This window comes from Pipistrellus kuhlii, unplaced genomic scaffold (genome assembly GCF_014108245.1).
Source record: "Pipistrellus kuhlii isolate mPipKuh1 unplaced genomic scaffold, mPipKuh1.p scaffold_m20_p_4, whole genome shotgun sequence".
Taxonomy (NCBI): domain Eukaryota; kingdom Metazoa; phylum Chordata; class Mammalia; order Chiroptera; family Vespertilionidae; genus Pipistrellus; species Pipistrellus kuhlii.
Genome location: NW_023425540.1, coordinates 27280790 through 27298884, shown reverse-complemented (window position 1 = coordinate 27298884; position 18095 = coordinate 27280790). Strand labels below are relative to the sequence as shown.

At 37.4% G+C, this 18095-nt stretch overlaps 1 protein-coding gene across 3 annotated transcripts in view; it reads left to right on the top strand.

Moving 5' to 3' along the window:
* Positions 1-18095, top strand: part of PDE4D (phosphodiesterase 4D) — a 1149946-nt gene that overhangs the window by 209091 nt on the left and 922760 nt on the right. For all 3 annotated transcript variants that reach the window (XM_036410645.2, XM_036410646.2, XM_045571772.1), the window contains exon 3: positions 4600-4734. In XM_036410645.2, coding sequence (XP_036266538.1) covers positions 4693-4734 — 42 coding nt within the window. In that variant the 5' untranslated portion in view covers positions 4600-4692. The remainder of the gene's footprint in view (positions 1-4599; positions 4735-18095) is intronic.

The window sequence follows — 18095 nt, the reverse complement described above, 5'->3', positions numbered from 1 at the left end:
GTGTGGGTGATCAGGGAGTGGGAGGAGCTCAGCTTGGTTTTGGCTTGGGTGGATTGTGGTACCATTAACTGAGAAAGAGAGAATAAGAGAAGAAATATAATTATGAGTGAAGAAAGAAAAAAAAGTTGAGTTCATATATGATCATGTTGTATTTGTAATACTTGTGGGTCTTCTAAGTGAAGATATAAATTATGTCTCTAATCACTATGTGTACACCTATATAATAATAGTGAATGTCAACTGCAATTTAAAAAATTAAAAATATTCTTTAAAAAACCCAGACTTTTCATGGGAAAGATTGAGTTAATCTCATGTACTCTGAGGTGCCTGATAATTTCATCTCCCACACTTAAGACAGGTAACATACATTTGCCGCAGTGTCTAAGTCCCTCATAGTTCCTCATTCCTTTTAAAGCTGTGAATTAAGAGAAAAAACTCTTTCTTGATCCAGATCTAATGATGACCACAGAGGTTTCCTACAGTCTTTCCTTCAGGGTGCCCTGTGAAGGCTGTCCCTTCACTTTCTGAGGAATCATCTATCTAATGGGTGCTCAGAATAACCCTGTGAGGCAGGTTGTGAAAATATTATCTCCAATCTACAAGAAGCAAACAAATGGTAGAGAAAGAAAAAAGAAGAGAGTTTTCTAATTCTATACAGCTAGTGTATATGACATTGGGATGAAAGTAGAATTTATTTCTTCTAGTGCCCAGTCCACGGGTTTTTCCATTATACAAATCCTTAATCTCTAGGAAAGAACCTGTCTTAACTCTCTTATCATTTGATCAAAGCAGCAAAATTTATTCAGGTGCTCCAGCTCAGATTCCTTCTCAGAATGTTTCAGAACCATCTGTCTTACCCACCGGCTCTGTTCATTTCTGTTTCTAAAGTGTTCCCCCTGCAGGAGCTGACTCTACTTCTCCCCAATTAACTTTTATGTGCAAATTCCTGAAGTAATGAAATTGCATTTGTGAGAGTTCTCTCACCTGGTTTCTTTATCGTGCACCTGGAGGGAGAACGCGTTTCTGCAGTCTTACAGCTTTGTCTTTGCTGAGGGAGGAATTTGTAGGAACTGCCTTCCTGAAAGTAAACCTTTTAAATCAAACATTCTTTGGCTTAGGCACAACTTTGATATTTGCAGAGGTTACCACTTGTTGATAATTAAAATGCACTGGTTCGTGATATTGGCAGCTAAGCACTGTGGCAGGGTAGAAAAAACATGGACTTTGAAGCCAGACAAATAGGGTTTGAATCTTGGCTCTGCTATTTCCGGGCAATTTAAGTTAACTAGTTGGAGCTGATTTCCCCTTTTTCACAATGGGGTCATATAGTAATGATATCTCACAGATATAGTTACTGTGAGGATTAAGGATAAATAGTAGGTATTTTTCTTAGGATGAACTGAGATAGCAGAAAAGTGCAGTCCTCTCCAGAGCAATCAGGTCAGATTTGTGTGGCACCTCTTCTATGTCCCCTCCAGCTCTACTCCCCTCCCTACCCTACCCTAGGAGGTTTTCTGTCTTTGGGGGCTGACTGCTTTGTTGGCTCTGTTGTATTTTTGCAGTGGGGAGTCCTAGCAGGAGATCAGAAGGAGGCAGCAGAAGAGATCATGTTCATCTCCTTCCTTTCAGCGTTGCCCCAGGCTGTGTCCCAGAGAATAATCTCATTTTCAAGGCAGTTTTATGACTGTCCGCTCTTAGGGATTGGTGGCCCATCCCTCTCCTTGTCCCTATAGCTTGGAGGTGGTAAGAACTGCATTATTACCTGTGCGAGAACTGCACCGTTCTAGGTAGGTTCCTCTTCTCTGCTCTTATCTTCTTTAATAGTCTCTTTACTAAGCCCTCCTTTAATGACCCTAATATGAGGGGAGTGTCTTATTACTCCTGGGACCCTAACTGACACATTGTTCATTATTGTGTAGTTGAAAGTATATTTGCTGTTAGAGCAGCATCCTGGCACACCAAGGTTGTGGGTTCGATCTTTAGTGAGGGCACATATAAGAATCAAAATGCAACGAAATTGAAGTTTCTCTCTCCCTTCTTTTGTCAATAAATAAATTTTAAAAAAATGAATGTACATCTGCCTAAGTTTGTCTTATTTGAGAGAGTTTGGCACTTTTAGGAAAAAATAAGAATGGATGGTTGTGGTTGCTTACCATTTGAAAGAAGAGAAGAAAAAGATAGTAATGAAGGATTGCGATGTTACTACTTTTAGACATTAAAACTCATTGAAATGTGGCAAGCAACAGCATGAGTATTATTATCTCCCTTTTGCAGGTCTGGAGAAAGCTCAGACAGGTTAAGTAACTTACCTAAAGAGACACAGAATGCAATTAAAAAGCTGTAGCTCTATTTGCCTATTTGGTTCCAAGGTCCAAGCTGTTTTAGTGAGGCCCTGGTGCCTCCTAGGTAGTTATAAAGGCTGAGAAGGGCCACCCCATCAGCTCTGATTTTTCAATGAAGTCCATTTTCCTCTTTCAATTTCTTTATGTTACAAATTCCTGCAGGAAATTATCTATTAATGATAGTCTTTAAATGATGTCAAGATAAATTTCTTAAAAGTATGATTCATTTAGGAAAGCCTCAGGTTAAATCCATAATTTGTCTGATTTTACTTGTTAACTCAGAACCATTGCATCTCTAACCCACTATCCCATGGTTGCCCCCAAGGGTACTCATTAAATACTAAATGGGTAAAGAAATATTTTGAATGAGTTTTTCTTTGATAGGATGTAAGCTTTCCACAGCATTTAGGGGACTTCATCCTCCCCACCCTCCAGGTATGGAATATTTAGTTAGCTCACAGTTTATATTATTTCTGCCCACTTCTTAATTTGATCTAGGTGAGTAACATGATTTTACATTTTCTGAGAGCTAATAACATGCTTGGCATTGTAACTAATCAGTAAAGGTGACTAAATTCCTGGAGGTACACTAGCTGAGAAGTTTGTATTTGTGGATCCACTCAATGTGTCAGTCAGGGTCCCAGGAGTAAACCCTACACCCTTAAAAAATCCATACACACTCAAAGAACCATAGTTATCCTAGCAACTCCTATTCACTGTGCATTTTTCGCTAACTTCAGGTAAGCATTCTCATTGACCCCAGAAGAAAGCATTGTCCCTCACCGCCCTTTAGGGCATTGCATCTAGGTATATTCTTATGCCTCTAGGGATATTCTTAGCAATAATAAACTCGATTTCTCTAATTCTAGCTCTACTTTGCTGTGATGGGGTCTCTGGCCTTTAAAAAAATATTTTCCTTTTATTTTTATAAGTTTTTAGGACTTCTTTCCTGTTCCAAACAAATCTTTGATCCTTGAGAGTGTGCCACTGCTGATTGCTGGAGAGCTTGGGGAAGGTCCTTCCCAGTGGGGTGGGGAACCACTGGGCTCTCCTGCTGTTGGGGCCTGGCCTCCTCCAGGGGCCCCCAGAGATGCTGTGTTCCATGGAGTCCTCCCTCCTTTTGGTGTATATGCTTTTAAAAATACATATAGCCACTTCATGTTGTTTATTTTTTGAATATATAATTCACACTGCTCTGTGCTTTGATATTTTTCAACCATTTTACCAAAAACAAGCTACTCAGATCTTGATCATTGTTATTCTTTTCCATAAACCTCAGGCACAAAAACCACAGATGCTTAGAAGAAACCCAAATGATAGAATACATGCTGTTGTTAGAATCAGTCTGCCCTTATAATATCTGCCCACATCTGCAAGGTCAGAGTTTTGGTCAAGCATGTTTGCCTTATCTTTGTTCCCTTAGAGTGATTGCTTTCCTAAAAGGCACCTCAGCCCACATACAAATATATCCTATGAATTTGTAAGTAATGTCCAAATATAGCTGAATATCAGAATAAGCAGAGCATCATAGTCATTCTATTTGCTTTTTCTTCCTAATCAAAATTGAGAATTTCCTTCTTAGCGTCTAATGGAAAGTGTAGGTTAGGTAATGAGGCTTTTCTGTCACTCAAGTGGCAACTGCTCTAGAATATTCATTGCAAGTTAGTTATTGCTTAACTCAGTAAGCACTTCCTCTAAACCATTCCGTATAATCTCTTTGAATCAAAATGGTATAGAACTCACTAAATGTACCTAAGAGCCACTGGGATGGCTCACTGTACTGTGGATCATTGCTAATAAACCAGGAGGCCATGATGTAGTGGTCAGAGGGCTCTCAGATGTAAACATGAGTCCTCCAGCAGTGGACAAAGCTACCTTTGTGATCCATGGGTGGAAATTTGAGGGGTCCCTAGCTGTACCAACAAGAATTATCAAATACACAATACAGTCTGTGTTTTCCTTATATACATGTAACCTTAGGTTGTGACTACCATATCTACTTTTTGCTTCAGCTACTAGAAATGTAGGCTTGAATGTTTAATAGAAAACAGATGGTACCTGAAATCTCTAAACTTAAATTTAACAAAAGCTGTTTTGGAAATGTTGCTTGTGTGTACTTTGACTGCTTTAAACACAGCATCCTTGTAGTCTGCTCTGATGAATGATTTAAGAGTTGCTGTCCCACTCTAAGACAGTATTTTGAAGCACACATGTTAATCATATACTTGATTAAACATTTCCTTGCCTTTCTCTTCAGAATGCCAGTTGGCTTTTGAGTGGATAATTGTTGCAGTGAGAGCAGTGACGTTGGAAACAACTATTGCCTGTTTGAGTTACTTAAGACGCCACCATGCAAAGAAATACTTCCGATTTGCTTTCTCGGAACAAAAGTGTGAGTACTCTTTGTTTGCATTTCTTTTGTAAAAACAGTGTGTACATGTAACTTTTTACTGTTTGTATTTTAATATTGTGCTATCATAATCAGGCTTGGGAGCAACCTTTGGTTCACTTTTAGTTCTCAGACTGTGTTCAGCTTATGAACAAGTGAGGATTTGTTCATCTATGTGACTTGGTTGACATTTGATGTGAATTCTCTCCCAGCCTTTATATGCCTTACCATTCATTAGCCTACTGGCATGATATTAGACACCCTGCTTTTCAGATGCATGCAGAAATATGCTTGAAATGGAAACCAGAGAGAGTTATGTCTTATATATCAAACTTTGTAAGTGAGACCAAAAGAATAAATTGAATTTAACATCACAAGGTACTTCAATCCATCACATTCTGTGAGTTCATGTATACGGGAATAATGCAAACACTTGGTCGGTGGGGCATAACTTTCAGGAGCTTTCTATCCTGGCATATGTCTTTAATCTCTCTCCTCCTTTAGAAAGCATTTTAAGTAAACACTCTCAGGGCCTGAAGGAGATTAACCCTTATTTCCAATTACCAAGTGAGTGTTCTTAAGGCACCAAGTGAGTGATATGTTTTAGATTTCATTAATTTATGAAAGAAAACATAAACAAGTAGAGCAATTCAAAGCTATACAAGGCAGGGTTAAAAGTAGGCTGTAAATTTCCATGAGACAAGTTCTAAGAACATGTGCCTTTGTTCATTTACCCAAGGGGGGAAAAGCATCCAAACAGATGTAGCTGTGACGTAGGCACATTCATTTGAAGGCATCAGAAAAACCACAAATGCAAACACATTTCTCTAGCATGGAGATTCTTTGTGTTTCAATAGTAATCCTGTTGTGATGCCCAAGACCATCTTTAATTCTTCCTGTAGTTACCGTCCAGCTTTTAAGGGTGACTAAGGCTGAATTATGTGGAAAGGAAAGTATGGTGTGCCCAGTAGGCTTTCTTAAAAAATGGGGATATATCCACAAGTGTGCCAGTTCTTTGACTGAATACTAACTGTGTTTAATACCCAATCAAGGAAATTAACAAATTACGAGGGAATGTTCAGATTCATTTGTTTTATCAGTTGGTGTTTGGTTGTATGCATTATTATATAAAATAAAGAGCCATGTCTCGGAGGCTGGAATTCCCTCTATTATTAAATAGTTGCTCGTTGGAAAAGGAGGTGACCTGCATACCAATTAAAAAAAAAAAAGCACTGCAAACACATCTTTCTGTTGCTGAGCTTTTCTTATTTAAGTTAAATGTGAAAGCAAATCACTCACTTAGTTGTTTCTTCTTTTATTGAATTTCAGAGATATGTGATATGAAAAAAAAATCTGTAAAGGCAAAAGGGAGAATATTTTGGATAATTAAAAATATATCATTAAGAATATCCCTGTTCTTGGAGGAAAACATTCTAAAAGCAAATGATTAACTGAGCCATGACTTTAAGGAACTGCTGGTACAGAATGATGCTAGGGAGATTTCCTATTTAAACTTGCTTAATGCAAAAATGTTCATCTTGGTGGAAAGGCTCACGCTGCCCAGATTAGGAGGAATGGAGCTGCCTACATTTATCCAAATGTAAACAGTAGAGCTGTCACTTCACTGCTTCTCAGCTTCTTGAAAATCCACTGGCATAAAGAGCATGCTTCCACTTAATTAAAAGACTCTAAGCAGGTGACTATCATTTATCAGAAAAAAGAATCCAATGTTTTGATTAGTTAGACGTTATTACCTTAGAGTTCTAAAAGTTTATTTTGCACTGGTCTAAAAATGTCAACCTCCCACCCCTTAAATCTTTGCCGTAATAAAAATCCAAAAATGCACACTTAAAAGTAGGTCTTTTCTGTGTTCAATGAGGAAAGTTTAAAGAATTAATTTGATTTAAAATCTGAGAATGGCCGAGACCAGTTTATCTCAATGGATAGAACGTTGGCTTGGGGACTGAAGGGTCCCGGGTTCGATTCCGATCAAGGGCACGTACCTTGGTTGCGGGCACATCCCCAGTAGGGGGTGTGCAAGAGGCAGCTGGTCGATGACTCTCTCTCATCAATGTTTCTAGCTCTCTATCTCTCTCCCTTCCTCTCTGTACAAAATCAATAAAATATATTTGTAAAAAATAATAAATAAATAAATAAAATAAAATAAAATCTGAGAATGTTTTGGTTTGGCATTATGACATTTGAAAAGCCAACAAGAATGTTCTAACTGTTAGAACAGCCCCTGCTTCTCCCCGTGTGTCTCTGTGTATCTTGTACCTGTCATTGTGCAACGGCATACAAAGGAGGAGGAAAAGAGACTTCCTTTACATGATCATCTTGTATTCCTGAACACTTAGATCGATGTTCATATTTTCCTACTCAGAGCTAAGACCTGGTCCTGTGTTAATGCTCTGAATTCTTCCTTTATTTGGAAGGGGCCCATGAACCATTTTAGCTATAAAAATATAAACAAACCATTTTTTTAAATTTAAAGTGACATTTTGCTAGTTTGGGAAGATAATTTGTGGTTGCAGTGGGTAAGAAAGGGAGGAACTGGGCATGTGGGTGTTACAAAAGTAAGGCATGGCCCCATGTCTATACACTTTTGGTCTGCTGTGGGAGACAAACATTCATCAAATCACACAAACAAGTGTAACAATAAGTCTTCACCATGTCTCCTTTACACCTGACATCATATGGAATAGCCTCTTTCCTCATGCTATAATATAAAGTGCCTGAGGACAGAATATAAAGTGCTCCCTCTGTGGGAGTGCACTGACCACCAGGGGGAAGCTCCTGCATCGACTGGTCATTCTGCCATTTGGTTGATTTGCATATTAGCCTTTTATTATATAGGATGGCCACTTGGGCTGCTTCCAAAATTTGGCTATTGTAAATAATGGTGCAATGAACCGAGGGATGCATATATTCTTTTAAATAAGTGTTTCAGATTTCTATGGATATAATCCTGGATGGTTTCACTTATATGTGGTATCAAATGAACAAAATAAACTAACGAAGTGGAGACAAACTTGTGAATACAGAGAATAGACTGACAGCTATCATAGGGGAGGGGATTGGTGGCTGGGTGAGAAAAGTGAAGGGATTAATTAAGCAAAGAAGAAAAAAAAAGACTCATAGACACAGACCACAATATGGTGATTGCCAGAGGGAAGGGTTTTGGGGCAGGTAGAAGAAAGTAAAGGGGGGGGATAAAAGAAGGTAAAGGGGAGATAAATGGTAATGGAAGGAGAGTTGACTTGGCATGTCAATAACACAATATGCAGAGTATGCATTATAGAATTATATACCTGAAACCTATATAATTTTATTAATCAATGTTACCCCAATAAATTAAATTAAGAAATAACTCATAAAGAATTAAGTTCAATATTTGGCTCTTTCAACTTTCCAGTTGCGGGACATTTGGTAAGTTACTGACCCCAGTATTCTAAAGGGTGATAAGAGAATGATAGCAACACACAATGCTTGATACATTAAAGGTACCTAATTAGTTCTATCTTTAGCATTGCCCTAGCAGGGGTCCTCAAACTTTTTAAAGTGGGGGCCAGATCACGGTCCCTCAGAGAGCTGGAGGGCCGGACTATATGAACTATTAATTCCTACTGTAACACCTCGGCTGCGCTCACTGCCCAAAAAACCTGGCGGGCTGGATCAGACTCCTCTGCGGGCCGCATGTGGCCCGCGGGCCGTAGTTTGAAGACCCCTGCGCCTAGACTCCATAGCTTATAAGTAATATTCCCTGTGTCCTTTTCTCTTTCTAATTCCTAAAATGTAGTTAAAGCTGGGATTTAAAAAAATCTCTTGCCCTCTTTAACTTCTTTTAAGAACCTAAAAAAAATGGGGGGTTGAGGACAAATATGTGATATCTTAATCAATAAAGAAATTAAAAAACAAAATAAACAAACAAACAAAAAACAACAACACCATTCTCTGGAGCACTATCTCAATACGTTGAGATTCTGCTTCCTGGCAATTGTTGACAGTTTGGCTCAAATAAACTCACAAAAATTAAAACAAAACAAAACAAAACAAAACACTAATTGGAAACCATGTTGTCTAGATCAAGTCTATAAAAATTAGGACATTAAAGGAAAAATAAATGAACACATGTCATAAAATTAAAAATGATGATTATTTAGATATAATCTGCTGCTTTAAAAACTGGATTTTCTGACTTAATAATTATTAGGGGAGAAAGGAGAAAAGAAAAAACCTTGACCTAGTAGGTAACCTTTGTCCTGAAATATTTATGAAGTGTCCCAGCAGAGACTCTCCCATCAATTGTGTGGTATGAAGGCTTTATTTCTTTTTAATGCTTTTAAGCCACCTCATATTGGACTGACATTTTACTTTAACAGGTCTTACCAAAGATTTTGTGTGACTGCTTGGGGTTTTACACCTCTTGGGGTGCTTCAGATCACATTTTTTTTCCTTCTTCTTCTTGATGCTGGTGCTTTGTTTATACTGAAAGAGCAGAGCAGGAATGGGTTTCTCTTGTGCTAACCGTTGGAAGTGTCCTTGCCTTCTGTGAAAGCTGGGGGCAATGCTTGCAGCTCTGACTTTTGCTTAAACGAGACTGAATGAGTCTCATTTGTACAACAATGACAGATTTAACGATTTTTATATAAGATCATTCTATCTCAAAACTATGAGTGGTAAACTGAGGTTTGGTAAGGTATTACTCAAGGGTTCATAGGCAGAATAGGCCATGTAGATGGGATGCCTAATTTTTATCCACTATTGAGTTGTAATGACTCCACTGATTTTTCTATTTAAAGCTTACCTTTCACTACCAGCAATATGTTTTCATGAAGTCATTTAATTTAATTTAAAGGAGCATTTAGTTGTAAACATCTAATTTTCTTTCTACTTATGTAGCATAGCAATTTAGAACAGAAAGAGACAGGGCAATTCTATATAATAAAGGCCAATATTCAAATTGACTGAACAGTAGAATGAGTGGTGGAGCAACCAGTCGCTATGATGTGTCCTGACCACCAGGGGCAGACACTCAATGCAAGAGCTGCTCCCAGCCTGCAGGCCCCAAGCCAGCCAAGGTGGGTACCAGCAAGAGGATCCCTTATTACCCTGTTGGTTGCCCTGCAGAGGGAGGCAACCAGAGGCAGAGGCAGCGGGACAGGGCTGGCAAGTGGGCGGCACCAAGCCAGCCAAGGCAAGTGCCAATGGGGGCCCCAATTGCCCCACTGGTTGCCCCACAGATTGGTCCTGATCATCACCAGGCCTAGGGACCCTTCCCGTGCACGAATTTCGTGCACTGAGCCTCTAATTAATATTAATATACCTTCTAAGACTGTTAGAATTTTTTATGAAAAAGTGCTATAGAAACAACTCTGCTTTTAATTAAAAAGTTTAATTTGCTATAGTGGTCAAAACTTTACCCCAGCCCTTTAGCCACCTGTGTTAACTCCATTGGCTCTTATCAATCCACTGGTCCCAAAAGGATAGGAGTCATTTATAGTGACCCCAGCATAAAATTCATGGCTCAAGTTTTCCTTGGCGTTTCTTCAATGAAGTATTGACATATTATAGTATGACTTTTCTTAGGTTGAAGATTTAATTTTAGCAGCCTGTACTTCTCTTGAAACTAATTTTTTAAAACAACAGATTTACTATTCTTGTATTAAGAATAATAATCACAATCTCCCAACATTAGACTCTGGCATTTTTTAATACTGTGATATGCTTTCACTGATCCAGCTTTTTACTAACTTCCTAGTATGAGAGCCAATGTGAGAAAGTGTAGCAGTCTCTAATGTGGGCTTTAAAAGGTGTATTAGGACTTCTTTTCTTTTTTCTGCAAAATACTTTATTGTTTCATTTGGTTCCATTCATGGGAGAGGGCTTCAGGGGGTTAAATAACACCTAGTAGTTTTGGGGAGAGATTCAGGCAAAAGCCAGACACAAGGGGGATACAGAGGGGCCTTGTAATGATACTTGCCCAGCCAAGCCAGCCTGTAGGGGCGAGTCTGATGTTGCCCATCTTCTTGGTGAGTTTCACCTCCTCACCCAGGAAGTGGTTCTGTAGGAAGTCAGAGAGATGAGTGCCTGAGAGGGTAAAACCCAGGGCCTACAGCTCCAAAAGGGCCTGGTTCAGGTTCCTCTCCAAGGCTAGGGCGCCTTCTATTTGGTTCAATGATGGACCAATGATGACTGAGTTTTGTCCAGTCATATTGGGAGGCTGCAGGAAGTCCTGAAAGAGAATTCACCCTTGCGATTCTTCTCAGCCAACTCTCAAAAAAAGTAGCCCATGCCCTGGGGTGCCACATCCTCACCAGGGAGGTTGAAATAGAAGCCCAGAGGGAGGGAGGCATGGGTGGCCTACAGATACAGGTTGGCCAGGTGGTTGACCACAGACTTATCCTCGGTGGAAAAATTTGGGGTGCTCATGGTTGTTCGCCAATAAGGAGTTAAGATAAAAAACAACAGCATGTTGGCTGGTCCCAGAGGTGGTTCTGAAGGTGATGACTAGATAAGATGCTGGAGAGTGGCCGGAGGCTGGAAGGGGCATCCCTGGGTCTATTCCATTCAAACACTGTTGAAGCAGGAGACAGACTCGGGTCTGCCAAGGGCACTGCCAGGACTTTTACTTATATTTACTTTTAATGTTATTATTTTTCAAATTTCAGTGTTTTGTATATATTTAATAAATATACAGTAGCACATGTATACAATAAATACATACATACATTGGAAAATACATTAAAAATATTTTTACTGATGGGGTGTGTAGTCAAAATAGTGTAGATATCATTGGTGCAGTGAAAAGAGAATAGTTATTGAATTCAAGGACCTGGATTCAGACCTCAGAGTCACTTGTACTTTAAGATCTCCATATCATATAAAAGATTCAGGCAGAAGATGGTGATTAAACTAGGCAAGTGTTGTGTTTCCTACCAGCTATGAGTTTCTTGATTCTAGGTCATGTGTGCCTATTCATAAACTGAATTGAAGATCAATTCCCAAATAAATATAAAATCAAAGCATTGAGGCAAAAGACTACATTAGCCATCTCAGGCTGTCATAACAAAATACATGACTAGGTGGCTTAAACAACAGACATTTATTTTCTCAGAGTTCTGGAGGCTGAGAAGTTCAAGATCCAGGTGCTATCTTGATTAAGTTCCTGAAGAGAGGCCTCTTCTAACCCTCATTATCCCCCCAAAGGCCTCAGCTACAAATAGTATCATATTTGAGTAGAGGGCTTTGACATACTAATTTTGGGGGAATACAAACATTCCATTTACAATAGAGAGCTTGATTCTTAACAAATGATTTTAATAAGTCATTGATATTTATGCCCAGAGAATGGTTACCAGTGAAATCTGAAGCCCTCATATTCTCTCAATTGGATAACACTGGAATTGATCTGGTTAACATCTTTCTCTTCATTTCTATTTTCTAGATTTTGTTAGGAGACTCAATGGTGATTTGCGAGGTACTAATTAATCATCTCTTTATAGACGTAGAGCTAATTTGAATTTTACTCAAAAATATTTTCTCTTCTTTTATGATTCTTGTTTTGTTTGTTTTATATTGTTTGTTCATAACATCCAGTCCAGGGTCATAGGCCTATGAAATTACCTGTCCTGCCAGTGGATTTACTAGTTAAGCTAACTTTCAGAGGTTCACAACTTTCAGAGTTGATTATCTGAGTCATCTCATTGCCTCTAGCAATGCCACCGCTTTTATTGCTAACAATGAGTGGGAAGTAAAGGTACAGTCAAGGGAAGTGGCACATAAAAATTTCTATAATTATAGTATGTATTTAAATTGGGGGTTATTTTAAAATATTTTAAAGCAACTATCCTTATAATATCTCTGTTGATAGTCTCTGAACTCATGAATTTTTATAAATCTTCTCATCTGAAGAATGAACTAAATTTAAATTCTTCTTTATTAATCAATTCTAATTGAATTCTAAGATATCATTTGCTATTTTCCATTAAACTCTTAGTTTCCTAGTAGCCTGTACAATTTTCTTCCAGTTTGGAATGATTCAGGATATCTTCTGCTCAATTGGATTTGTTAGTTTCTTGATGAAATTGCCCTCAGTTTGACTTAGGACTCTTTTGGATGTTCTACATTTGGGTAAGATTGTCATTCACCAGATGTCTTTTAATTGAGGTTCCCTGTTTTTCTATTTGTTTAGTGTTTATCAAAAACTGGAAGCAAATCCTGGCTGTTGGGAAGGTGTAGCCAAGCATATCAAACTCAAGGGTTTAAGTTTATGTGGGCCGCAAAAAGCCAAAAGCTTCAATTTTCATAGAAATGTAGGCTTATTTCCATAGAGACATGCTGAATTCAAAGGGCTGAAATAAATGAGTAATCATTAACATAAAGTAATAGAACATTTTAATAAAAATTAATCTTTTTTTCTTGAACATTAACTTACTAGACACTGAATAGCTGCACAAATTAATAAGCATAACACAAATAAACCTATTTTTCTTCTGCTCTGAAAGTAAAATATTTCCTATTGTGCACATCAAACATGTCAGTCCACTGCTTGTTGTCAGTCCACTGATGTGGCAATTGGCTGCTAAAATATTCACTGCCAGTATTAGTGGAGAGAAATGGTGCACCTGTGCATAAGGCGCATAAGGGAAATGAATGCCACACAATTATAGTAATTATTCATTAGCAAATGTTATAGTTCATTATTAATAATTTTGTATGACAGGATATGGTAAAAATTAAGTTACAAAATTTTTATTAAAACATTTCTTACATATCGTTATATTGGCTGGGCCACGAAAATATTCTTTGTGGGCCCATGCAGCCTGCGGGCCATGAGTGAGGTTGGCATGCTTGGTGTAGGCTATCTGGAAAAGTATTTGTATACTGAATTTCAGCCAACCTAAATGGGCTATTAGTTTTGAGTACAGGGGACAGGAGCCCACCTGGGAAACAGGCCCAGCAGGTGCCACAGAATTGCCTTTTCAGAGCAGACTTTAAAAATGTCCAAAGATTCTAAACCAGATTTATCTTATTCTTAAAAAGATAAAAATATTATAATTGTACTTTTACATTTTGAAATTGTTCTTTCAATGGTCGAGGGTGAGTAATTTAGGCCATTTTATTCCATCAGTGCCTCTCTGGAAAAGGCAGACCAAGAAGCAATTTGGAAGGGATGATAGGCTTTGTATAACACTATAGAGATATCTGCATTTACTGTTCCTCAAAATTACCCTATAAGGATGATTATTTTGGGAGTTTCATGGTTAAATAAAAATAATGGATCTTTTCCCATACTGACCTCCTTTCTCTACTATATCAATTATCTCCCAAGATATAAGATTGGCAAAGTGGTCACAGTTTATAATCTTGATAAAGTGAAGTATATGGAAAATGGATTTTTCACTTGCAGTCACTTATTAGAGTCCAAAGAAAGTTAAAGGATATACTACAGGTAAATATGCTTTGAAAAGTGCAAAGTATAAAGGAAAACCAAAATCATATTCTTGGCTTGTATCTTTATTAGCAAGAATTTGAATTGAGGATTTGTACTTTTAGAGGTTTTATACCTTTGGTTATTATTCTTATCTTCTGGCTTGTGCCCTTTTTTAATGAAATTCAACAAATGTTTATTGAGTGACTACTGTGTATCAAGAACTGTGCTAGGCTGTCAGTATCCATCTAGTTGTTAGTAAGATACATATGGTCTCTATTGTTATAAAGCATATTTAAAAACTATATGTATAATTTTTATTGTTATTACCCTTTGAACCCAGTCTGAGCCTAACTAACCAAGCCTGTCCCATTTTAATCTTTAATTCATCCCAATCCTCTCATAACTCTGTGAATATGTTCTTCAATGCATCGTGGTTATCTTGTTTGGTAGAGATAATTTAATCTGTGAATAATGTGCCATAATTGTCAATTATGCTCATTGTTGCAGAAACATAGACTATTTTAGAGTGATTAAAAAGAACTGTTCTCATATAATCAGCAATAGTATAAGAATAGATGAGGGTATAAATAAATGTTAGTATAGAGGAAAGAGCTGAAAGAATAGGGAATGATCAGCAACCATTTGCTTTGAAATCAATCACAAGACAGCTTTAGTGGATAAAGCCAATCATTACATTGTTGCTTTAGAAAATTATTCACATTTTTCAATATTGTGATGTGTTTGCTATCTCATTTTTGGACAATTTCTAGTCGAAGTTGAATTGCAAATAATTATACCCAGGAAAAAATTGCATATATTGCACTTAACAATGTAAACACCAAATATATATACATAAAAATGGATGGAAGAATTGATTATGAATATTAAAGAATGACTTCTAAGGACAGAATTGCTCTATAACACAGTTAAGTTATGAAGAAAAGCCTAATAATTTGGTTTTCTATTAGTATTGTTAGAGTTTTCTATTAGTATTATTTTCCTCTAGAAAAAAGTGATTATAAAGGCTTATTATTTTTAAAGTCAAATCTCACATCACCACCATTTGTCCACCAACCAGATCTGAAATATGATGACTGACATGTACATATAAGAAACTGTTAGACATTGAAGTTGGGACTCAAAAGAACTGTTGGCCCAGAAAGGAAGTCACTACAGACTGATTCATTTGCCTCTAGCATAACCATTATGGCTTGTCTCAGTTTCAGTTTTTACAATGGTATTTCTTGGATCACATGATCTTACACATCTAGAGGAAATAATGAACAACATAAACTGATTAACAAAAACAGACCCAGAGAAAGAGAAGCAGCGATCAGACTCTCAAACCTCAGAGGGAAAGTAGAGGAGGGTGGGAGTAAGGGAAGAGATCAACCAAAGGACTTGTGTGCATGCATATGGGCCTGGCCAATGGCCATGGACAACAGGGGACTGGGGGCATATGTGGGGAGGAGTTTGGAATGGGAATGGGGGGGATGAGGACAATTATGTGATACCATAATCAATAAAAATAAAAAATTGGGTTAAATATAAATTTTTACTATTGAAATGGCAACTTATACCCAAGGGTATTGAAGATTAAAAATGGTTTCTGAGATCAAATAAGATCAGGCACATTCAGGGTTGTATGTCAGTAAACAAATATGATTTAAATTAAAATTATTGATATGTTTACATGGTTTTCTAAGATAAATACTTTCAAGGGCAGCATGGGGATAATACTGAAGGTCCTGACTTTATAGACTTGCTTTTGTCATTTTGTATCTATGTTTTGGTGGAAGAAGAGGGTGAGAAAATCATAAATAGTTGGATTATTATAAAATTCTCCCTATGTCTACTATGATTGCTTCAAAGGTAAAATGAGAAACAGTAATTAAAGTACATTGCAAAATAAAAAATAAACCTAAGAAGCAAAAATACCCCTCAAAATAATGTTATGTAATATTTAATTATATTTTCTTCTTCTGTACCAAGTGATTTAAGTCTTAGGGATCTTTAAAAAAAATAGAATGGACCAATTAATAAACAGAGTAAGGAAGAACCAGCTTTACTTGCATTGTTGGGAACTTGTCAGTTCTCATGTTCCCCTAAATTGTTCATATTAAAAGTCATGATGCCAGGACCAAGAATATTTAATAGTTATGTAGTTAGAGACGCCCTGACCCTGCTTTCTAATTCTTTCTGTCACCTGGGTTGGGTCCCAAACCATACACCTTGAATTGGCAGTATAACCCCATTAATAGCGTAAGGGCTGGGAATAACCTATTTAGCTTATGACTCTCTGATGATCATACCCCCTTCCCATTCTTACTATTATAGAAGTCTGGGCTTCTGTTTTGGCATTATTGCTTCTGTGTTAATAATTTGGGCATGCTTATATCCCTCAACATCCTGAATTTAATCCAGTCAACAATATTTATTAAGCCCTCACCAAATATTGACTGCTCTACAGCAGTCATATCCCATGGAGCTTTGCACCAGATGGTATCCCAGAGGTTCAGAGAGTGAATACTTCACCAATTCATTTTCAGGTTTGGATTTGCAGAGTATCTGGCTTACCGAGTGTTAAAAATATAAAAATGTAAAATACCAAATGTATTAAAACTATTGAAAACAAATTAGAACACCACAATGCCACAACAAAAACAATCTCCACAAAGTCATTTGACATAAAACAAATTACAAAGTTTAGAGGTCTTCATCTCTGTTTAGTGCACATGGGTTAAAATAATATTAAATAGCAAACTTGCATTTTTCTAGAAGAGGCCATTATGTAGCATTAATTTACCAGCAGGCTTGCATACCAACATAATATAAATCATACTATTAGAGACCTAGACATTGCTTATAAACAGTAATCTCAGAAGGATACTGAAAGATAAACAAGGGAATTTAGGAAAAGATGAGAAGTCCACAGTATGCATGCATTTAAAGACTAGAAAAGCAAAATACATTTTTAAAATATCATGCAGTAATTCAGAACAAGTACTATTTCCTCACTCAAAGTGAATGAAGTAATTGGCAGAGTAGTCAAGAGGAGCGTGTCCTCTAGTGCGTAGTGTTGTCTATTCTGAAAGCATTTGTATGTTCTGATTTCCCAAAGCAAAGACCTTCCCAAAGACCTTAGAAAATATTAGTCAGTTCTCATTTCACTAAAAATATCCATAGGCATTGAATCATCAGTGAATCCAGTCATCATTCTTACCCTATCCCTATCACTTCCATTACTCCCAGAAGATAAACTTGATTCTTAATTTTAGAATATTGATGAATTAATATTGAATAGTGACCTATCTAGCCTCTGCATTAAGTTTGGAGATGTAAAGAGTTGCTAAATTAGAACATCATACCCAAACACACACACACACACACATACACACACATACACACACACACACACACACACACCCCACATATCATATTAAAATTGCTAAAAATCAAAGACAAAGAAAATCATGCCCTAGCAGGTTTGGCTCAGTGGTTAGAGTGTCAGCACTCAGACTGAGAGGTCATTGGTCATAGGTTTGGTTCCCAGTCAAAGGCATGCACCTCAGTTACAGGTTTGATCCCCAGCCCAGTTGGGACATGTGTAGGAGGCAACTGATTGATGTGATGTGTCTCTCTCACGTAGATATTTCTCTCTTTACCTGTATCCTCCACTCTCTCTAAACAAACAAACAAACAAAAATGGAAAAAATATCCTCAAGTGAGAATTAAAAACAAACAAACAAACAAACAAAAAAACAGAAAGAAAATCCTGAAGGCAGTCAGGAGGAATGAGGGGGGAGGCAAATTAACACAGAGGAACAAAAAAATAGATATCCCCAGAAGCTATGCAAGCAAGAAGACAAAGGAGTGGCATCTTTAAAAGACTGAAAGAAAAAAATTGTTAGCCTAGAATTCTATGTCC